A 9,734-nucleotide genomic window follows, 5' to 3' on the forward strand; every position below is an offset into this window, starting at 1 on the left:
TTTTCCATTGCCGTTCGACATAATATTTATAAATTAGAGTTCCCGCTGTATAGATGAGGTGTTAATGTATTTTTCTCATAACACTCGACGGGACCAAAAAAATTGATCATTACACATAGATGAGGTGACCGTTTACGGAAGTCTTGCTGTATTACGAAAATTAAACGGAAGCAAAAAGGTCACTGATGCTTAATTCGCCCGCCCTCTTGCCGAGAACGCGCGCTTGCGCAAAGATACTACCCGTCTAAATCATCATAATAATATAATAATTTGGCCGTAGCCATTTTTCTCCAAAAACAAGATACCGTTTTCTTCCAAAAAAATAAAAGGTCAGTTTTCATTTTCCTCCACATTATTTTTGACTAAAATATTATGACTATTTTCCTCCAATATTTTAGCCAGTGTCGTAGTGTTGCGTTCCGAATTATAAAGATAAAATATGGCTAACATTTTGCGCGTGTCTGTTAATTAAATTCTGGTCGCTTGATTTATATGTATGTAATTACAAAAAGTAAAATAATTATTCATATTATGTATATTTTTATTTTCTTTAAACAGGTATTCATTTGTTGCTTAAAATGTCCTATAACTATAAAAAATATATAATATTATATACTGTATTGATTTTACTATTTTTAATATTTAATATTTTACATAATGTTTGGTTGTTTTATCGTCAACCACTTATTATTAATTATTGTCTAATTTTTATTATTATTTTATTTATTGATTGATGCATCTTTATCGACGTACGTATTTTTTTATTATATTCATTCTGTTTTTAGCCACCCACCTGCAAGTTCGGTGCGTACGGTGTATTTTATGTTATTATAATAATAATTGAATGTTAATCTAATAATACTTGAATGAAACGAATGACGATTTTATTATTTTATTTATTAGAGGAAAATGGACAGTGGAGGAAAACGGTATCTTGTTTTTGGAGGAAAATGGACCCGCCCAATAATTTACGGCCGATTAAATGTTATATAGGTAGCTAGGTACCTACCAATAATCAATCAACGGTGTTCGACGAGCACGCGGTAGCAGGACGTCTATTGCGTATAACTATAAGCGGATTCAATCGTTGGTTTATATATATACGATCATTATACATTATTAGCCATTAGGTATAGTAGGTACTATAATGGGTATGTGTACCCATGTATTTATCATAAAAACGTAGGCATGCGATTACAAATAGGTATACAAATAGGCTGTTGTTATATTTCATATAAAATAAAAATAAAATAATGTATTATATTATTATTATTATAATAATATTATTAATAAATAGTTAGGTTCGTACGAGACATGCCTTCAACGTGATATACCGATATCGCGCGTATGGCGTACAGGGGCATAGTATGCACACTTATACACACACACACACACACACACGCGCAAAGATACGAGCGCGCGCACGCACACACGTACACACATTGCGAACGAGTCATCGCGTCGAGCACACGACGAATCTCGACTCTCGAGTATTCGAGCGCGCGTGCCAGTGTATGTGTGCGTATAGCAAATAGCAATCACTTTACACCGATCGACGATCATCACGTACATTATAATATTTTGTAATATTTTATATCGGTGCACAACAATATGCACACTCCGTGATACGTCCTCTGTCCTCTACTATTGAGATTTAAACGCGACGGTGTTTGCCTCCAAGTACCGTCGAAAACCACTCCTCCATTGATCCAGCGTACGTGATAAACGCTGATAACATTACCTAATCTCAAAACGTGTAAACACACACATACCTACGTTATTATTATTATTATTATTATTAATATTAATATTATTACATTACAAATTACGATATCGACACGGGCCTCTCTCGTTCCGAATCAAAACTTTTAAAACGACTCGATCGCCGTCGAATACCGCGCGCGCGTACGCCCCGTACGTCGCGAGGCAACACGTCCCGTCGTACGGATCAATCGTCCCCGCGCCGCGGACGAGCGACACACACTCGGTTGGGCGCGCGAACCATATCAATCCGTTCTCCGGTTGCGGGCGCCGCAGCTGCTGCCCAGCTGTACACGCCAATAATCTTTACCGCCGACGAGACTGACGTTTTCGTGGTAAGAAGGCATTGAGTAGCACGAGAGTAATTTTAAATATTTCACATCGGCCCCTCGTCCCCGTCGATATCGCGTCATATTGTCACGCACCCGGTTTGCCGTCACAACAAGTAACAGTCTTCAGTACCCGCTGAACACTATGAGCTCAGACATAAGTACTAGAAATCCTCAGGAAGAATACGAGCTGATTCAGAGGATCGGTAGTGGCACATACGGCGATGTTTATAAAGTGAGATATGTTCTAATACAATTTGGCGTGGAAAAAAGAATTCTGCTGTTGTTAACTTTGGTCGCTTTTATTAATTACAGGCAAAGCGAATTTCAACATCAGACTTAGTGGCTATCAAAGTTATCAAATTAGAAGTCGGTAAGTAAAATTGTTTCTAATGTTGCTAATGTTTAACCTATATTTGGCAAACAGTTGCCAAACTTTTGAGGTTTGTCCTAATCAATAATCGAGCGTAGTATGTTTGGATTTATTAAAAGGTTTTGCTAAAGGTTTTATTCAATATCTAATCAATATTAGTCTTTAATATTTAAAAAAAGAAATTACGTACATGAGAATAATATTGTGTTTACATAAGCACAATCTTAATATTGCTAATTCAATTTATATTCTTAGGTGATGATTTTTCAATAATACAGCAAGAGATATTAATGATGCAAGATTGTCAACATTCCAATATTATAGAATATTACGGTAGCTATTTACGTAGAGACAAACTATGGATATGTATGGAGTATTGTTCTGGAAGATCATTGCAAGATATTTATAACAGTGAGTATATTAAAAGTAATAAAGAAATAACTACATAAGTTTAGTATGAAATTAGGTTTCCAAGTTTCCCTAAAATGATCAACAATATTTAAAATATTTAATGTTTTCATAGAATGAGGTTAATTATTGTATTTGTTTTAATTCTTATTCAATATTTGTAATAAGAAGCTCTATAGGTACTGAATGTTATTTAATAAACATTTATACTAAAATAGTCTAATATTTCCTTTAATTTTAAATTAGTGTTGAATTTGAGCATGAAATTTGAATAAGTAATAAATAAATAATACCTTTAGTTTATTGTTTTTTAGAAGGACTTATAATATTATTTAGAAGCATATTTCTTTTTTTTCTTAACAGTGAAGATAATCTTGCCAATTACTAAGTGGATGTTACAACCTTTTTATTTCTTATCTTCGTATTAGGAATATACAACACACCAAATTTGTATTCAGTGTAATCAATTTTATGTTATGTTAGGTTTAATAATTGAGTAAATTAATTATTGAATAGATGTATTATCAAGTGTAAAAGTAAACATTTTATGTATGGCAAGTGTGTTATAGTCTTTTATTGAGATTTAAATTTTAAAGCAAATTATGAGCATTTTAAAATTAAAATATTTAAGAAACCTATTATTAATCATTATAAGTATTATTTTGTTTTGCAAAATTAATTATGTATAATATATTTATAAACAAAATATTATGCTAAATTTAAGGAGGATGTGATACTTGTCATAGGAAAGGGAGAACCCAGGTTAATTCACTCTAGTACCAAAATTATACTAAAAACAACCAAAAATCAGTTTTCCTAAACACAATTTGTTTGTATGTTTGAAGTATAGAGATAACACATGCATGTGTGGTGTGCTTAAAATATCATCTACTCAATTGTACATTTTCATGTCCTGATAAAAATTGTTTTTTTTTAATAAATCTTAAAAAAGAATTTAAATTTATCCAAGAGGTTATAGGTTACTAATTTTTAGTTTAGTATTGTATTGTACCTACTTAAGTAAAAACTAATTATTTGAGTTTAATATAGTTGATTACCATTAAAATATGATTAACACCAGACTAAAATAAATTGTTATTTTTTCAATATTGGCTTTTGTAGATTATTGACTATATTTTATTTGTTGACTTTAAACATAGAGGTTTTTAGTGTCTCTTGGACTATAAGTAAATATGTATTTATGTAATATATAACTTAATTGAATAAATTCATGATATATATTATATACTATCTATTTTACAAGATTCTACTTTGGACATTGTTTCTGATAAAATAATAAATTATTTTAATGGTTGATGCTAAAAATTATCAACTTTTTAGTTTTTACTAATGTGGCCCTAAAAAAACCAAACCGATAGTGTAATAAGTAATAACTATCTATGTATTTTTATGTATGGAGATGATAACTTTTTTTTATATTCATGTCTTTATTTTTATAGTAACTGGACCACTTACAGAACTACAAATAGCATATATGTGTAGAGAAACACTTAAAGGACTTTCATATTTACATACAGTGGGTAAAATGCACAGAGATATTAAGGTAATAATCTAAAAAGTGTTTAAGTATCTTTTTAAAAGCTTAACAATTCTCATGTATATAGTTAATAACAGGTTTTAACCATAAATTATTATTATTGAGTATATCTGTAATATAATTGTAAAAATAATATATCTATAATTAATACACGTATAAGTATAGTATGCTAATATATTATAATATATTATGTACAGTGTGTTCATGTTAAAAAATACCACTAATACTTCAGCTTAAATATGTCAAATAGACACATTTTGTGAAAATTCTTTCTACAGATTCGAATAGACGTTTTATTTTTTTAAAAACTATTTTTCTATTTTTGTATACAATTTTTTTAGTTATTGAAAAATTGAGTTAAAGTAGGGTAAAATGTACAAACAATTAATGCTTTAAGCGATATTTTAACTATGTTAATTTTATACTCAATACATCATATTGTTTAGTATACAGAGAAGATGTAAATAAACACTAATGCTTAATATGTAAATAACAAAATCTTTAAAATAAATAATTTTGCAATGTGTTAAAGTGTTTATCAAATGAAGATAAATTATAAAAAATAAGTATAAAAAAGCTTTATTATTTGCTATTTAAATTTATACATACTCAAACTAACTTAAATTTGTTAATTTTGCAGTTAAAAAAAACTTTTTGTACAAATATTGTTTAAAAAAAATAATCTAGAAAAAAACTATAGAAAAAAATTGGTGCTACAATTTAAATAAAAGTTAATCTTATTGTGCATGAACATATTAAGGGTTTAAATTTGTACTATATAGGCTATTAAAAATGAGGTCAGTACAGGACGGTGACCACTTTTGGTCGGTGGCGCACAAATAGACTGTCTTCACCAAGTCTACCACCTACTGATTTATCTGTCCTGTCCCACGGAACAAAGCCATGCTTGTGGGCATAAATTGGCCGCTTGTATCAATATAATTTTGAATAGACTATAGTACTCTCTCTAACCTTCTGAAAACTATTTGACCTGAGATCTTACAGTTAAATACTAAAATATATAGTGGTATCTCTTATTATGAACATTCTTTATAGTACGTATTATATGTATAATAATAATGGAAATGTAAATATAATAACCACAATTTGTATTTTGTCTCTTGATTAAATGTAGTATATTTTTTAGGGAGCTAATATATTGTTAACTGAATATGGTGATGTAAAGCTAGCAGATTTTGGGGTTTCTGCTCAAATTACTGCTACAATAAACAAACGAAAATCATTTATTGGTACTCCGTATTGGATGGCACCTGAGGTTGGTTTTATTTATTATTTATTATTGTGTGTTTATAACATTTATAAAATAAATTTGTATTTTTTAAATCCCTAATAAAACAAATTAGACAATAATAACACTAGTTATTAGAAATTTACCTTATTGGTTGTTAAATATAATATATATGTATTAAAAACGTCCCGCCATTGGTATCGAGTGAGCATCGCGCTCACCTTGTTGTTTTTTCATCATTATTTATTTTATAATTAACATAGAATATTGAAACTAACACTAAATTCTTTATATTTTAGATGTTTACAAAAAATGTTCTTACGATTTTTCTTAATTATAAATACAATTGAAGGTATAAATAGTATCAGATGAATCAAGATAATAACAAACGAGTGGTTCTTAAAATACTAATGAGGTGAGTGCCGCGCCGTGCTTAACACGATACCAATTACGGGTTGAAATACATCACTTTCACATTTATCTCATAAAACTTATTTCTTTATTTAATTTAGGTGTCTTTAAATATTTATTAATCTATTTGTATATACAGTAAAATTTCGGTAATCTGGTTAAAATCAGATTAATGAAAACATAGGATTGATTGAGGTTTATAAGAAAGAACAAATGTTAAATCTACATTTATTCTATGAAAACATTAAAAACATATACATAAATACTTTATACTTATATATTACTGTATTAAATTTATTAAATCTATGATTTGATAGGTATAAAAACATATCAATTTTTATTCTTTGACATAATCCTTTTTTAGCTAAGATTTATAAATTTATCCAGCCATTTGGCATTAGTTTACTAAACATCTTTGTTTGATTTTTTTTATAAAAAAATTTGTTTTCTCCTTAAAAATTTTGCTAGAAATGAGTGCAAAATAATACGTTTTAGCAAAATAATAGATACAGAGAATTTTCAACTTTTGAAAACTCGCCAGTTTTTAATGTTTTCTGTGTACTTATCAAACTTTTAATATTTTAAACAATTTTTTTTTATCTTTTTGTTGTTTTTATTTTATCATATTTTGTAGGACGACTTACTTCAAACTCATTAATGAGGCTTACTAATTTGTCACTATTTTTTTTTTATAAAATTGAAGTTTCTTGAATAAGTTAAATTAATATGTTTTTGCTTATTTATGTTTTGAAAATATTTTTTTAACTCTTAATACAACACAATGACTAATTTATACTCAATGTACATGCACATGTCCACGTGATTACGTTTATTTATTTGTAAAATATTTAAAATAATATTAGCATCAGCTTATTCAAAATAAAACGAAACACATGTCAAAATCTTTCAAATATATATAACATTTTTTATTTAAATTAAAATCAATTCCCTATTTTTCCCTATGGCTGGGATATGTAATGCGCTATAAAACCTTAAAAAAAAAATTAATGCCCTACAAATTCTAAATAATGCATATAAATTGTTTTTATTTTTAATAAATGTAGTATAAATTTTAAATAATATTTGATTAAATTTATTAATAAAAATAACTTGTAATGTAAGATGTTGTCAGATGTTATTATCGATTTTATTGCTTTGACAGATTATTAAATAGATAATATATGACGATAGTAATTCTAAATATACTTTGCCACGCCAATTGCAAACTCGTTATCTAAGTTTTCCTATGATATTAGATAAAAGTAGGTACCTACTAATGTACTTAATTGTTTATTGTACAAAAAAATATATATTAATTTATATATGACTCACGTTAGCGAGTAAAATCTTAAAATAAAATTTCAAGTTTGAATTGTAAACTTAAAAACTCCAATAATGCCTTATAAACTATATATTGCCCTAAAAATATGAAGAAAATTATGTTAAAATCAAAAAATACAAAATACATTTTCTTATTTTTATTTAAAAGTATGTTACGGATTTATGCCTAGGCAAGTATCTTACAGCAACCTCTGGAATAAAATGAAAAGTGTATTGAAATCCCAGCCCTAGTTATTACAATGAAAACAATAATTAAAATAGTGCCGGGTTGCTGTATAGTATTGGATTAATGTATGGCTGGATTACAGAGAGTCTACTGTATTATATATAATATGATTCATCCTCAATATGAATAGTGTACAAGGTGAATAACTATGGTCTGACACAATAAAATTTAATTTCAATGTAAAATTGTCAGATTTTCCTGATGCACCTTGTACATATATATAAACACATTTTAACATATACTTCTATTATTTATGTTTGATTAAAATTATTATATATCTAATATAGTCTAATATTTTTACTAATGAAAATATAATTTAGGTAGCAGCTGTAGAACGCAAAGGTGGCTACAACCAATTATGTGATATCTGGGCAGTTGGGATTACTGCTATAGAGTTAGCTGAACTACAACCACCAATGTTTGACCTTCATCCTATGAGAGCTTTATTTTTAATGTCTAAAAGTGGTTTTAAACCTCCAACATTAAAGGACAGAGATAAATGGTATTTTACTTTTATTCATACAAATAAATTTATGTATATGATAATATTATGTTTGAAATTTATTTTTTTTAGGAGTCCAACATTTCATAATTTTATAAAAATATCACTGACTAAAAATCCAAAAAAAAGACCAACAGCAGACAAGTTATTAATGGTTTGTACATCAAATATTTTTTACTTAATAATAATTGTATGAAAAAAAATGGCATTTAAAATACAGATTAGTTAATGTATATATATATATATATATATATATATATATATATACAGACATTCTCCAAGGGACCAGTTAAAAATAGCATCTTAAGAGGAAAATCATATTATGCGGGTTCAAAAATTTATTATTATATTTTATAATACATCCATATTATATACATACAAATTATATTTTTTTACTTTGCAGAGTGAATTATTACATGTAAAAATAATATCTATCTTTTTTTGTTTCACATTTTTGATGTTTTTTTGGATATAGGAAGTTTTCAATTTTATTAAAATGATGTTATTGACAATGGTTATCGTCTGATAATCAGTACAAGTACACATACACATTTTTCGTTATCGTTATTATTAGTGAAGTATTTTTTTAAATTTTATACAATTTTATTACATGTTAAATGTTGTCAAAATCAAGGGACTCATAGAAATGAGCTTATTAGCCGGTAAATTGTCTTAAGCGAGAGCGTCTTAAACGGGTTCTACTGTGTATATATATATATATATATATTATTTAGATTAGTGTTAACTAAAAATAATAGTTGACAAGGTTATTAATTTTTTTTTATTTTGTGTTTACTTTTTTATTTTAACTTATTACTAATCGATATTTATATTTATATGTTTAAGTATTATTAATATTAATTATAAAAATTTTCATAACAGGTTTTAAAAAACATTGATATAGGTTATATTATTTTGAAAATAATTTATCTTTTTTTTTTTTTAAATATATGTTATTCTGTTAAAATATCCCGGTATAATGTTAAACTATTTTATTTATAGCATTCATTTTTTTGTCAAGATATGAGTAAACGACTTGCTATTGATCTTTTACAAAAAGCAAGTAACCCTACTACTCAATCATTTGCAGAAATTGAACCTGATGATGATGTAAGTATAATTAGATAAGAAATTTGAAATTTGAATAGCTTAGATTATTATGTTAGCAATTATGTAATATGTACAATGCACACTATACATAATATGTATTGCTATGCATGTTGTTGTAATATTAATCTATTGGTCAACATACTTCTTTATTCAAGTTTTGAAGAATCATCAAAAGTGATATAAATGGTTTAAATTTATTTTAATTATGACATTCATAAATCATAATCAATAATCATAATTATGAATTTTTTTTTAAAATTTATATTAGATAATTTCTGATGTTCCTCGGCGTATTGCATCTAGAGCAACTGTTGATCATAGAGGTAAGTTTTTGTAAAATATTTTAAAATGTAATGTATTAATAACACTAGAATTATTAATTAGGCAGATGTATGATTTATGGTTGTACAATAGTATTTTTCTGCAGTGTTAGGAAAGACTATGTTCATTTTATTTCTAATATTAT

The 9,734-nt window shown here is 27.0% G+C and overlaps 1 protein-coding gene across 1 annotated transcript in view; it reads left to right on the forward strand.

Moving 5' to 3' along the window:
* The first annotated feature begins 1,551 nt into the window (after positions 1-1,551).
* Positions 1,552-9,734, forward strand: part of LOC113558105 (mitogen-activated protein kinase kinase kinase kinase 5) — a 14,692-nt gene continuing 6,509 nt past the window's right edge. The window contains exons 1-9 of the mRNA XM_026963618.1: positions 1,552-2,325; positions 2,406-2,463; positions 2,719-2,874; positions 4,332-4,435; positions 5,577-5,705; positions 7,977-8,158; positions 8,231-8,312; positions 9,161-9,268; positions 9,537-9,591. Coding sequence (XP_026819419.1) covers positions 2,236-2,325; positions 2,406-2,463; positions 2,719-2,874; positions 4,332-4,435; positions 5,577-5,705; positions 7,977-8,158; positions 8,231-8,312; positions 9,161-9,268; positions 9,537-9,591 — 964 coding nt within the window. The 5' untranslated portion in view covers positions 1,552-2,235. The remainder of the gene's footprint in view (positions 2,326-2,405; positions 2,464-2,718; positions 2,875-4,331; positions 4,436-5,576; positions 5,706-7,976; positions 8,159-8,230; positions 8,313-9,160; positions 9,269-9,536; positions 9,592-9,734) is intronic.

This window comes from Rhopalosiphum maidis, chromosome 3 (genome assembly GCF_003676215.2).
Source record: "Rhopalosiphum maidis isolate BTI-1 chromosome 3, ASM367621v3, whole genome shotgun sequence".
Classification (NCBI taxonomy): domain Eukaryota; kingdom Metazoa; phylum Arthropoda; class Insecta; order Hemiptera; family Aphididae; genus Rhopalosiphum; species Rhopalosiphum maidis.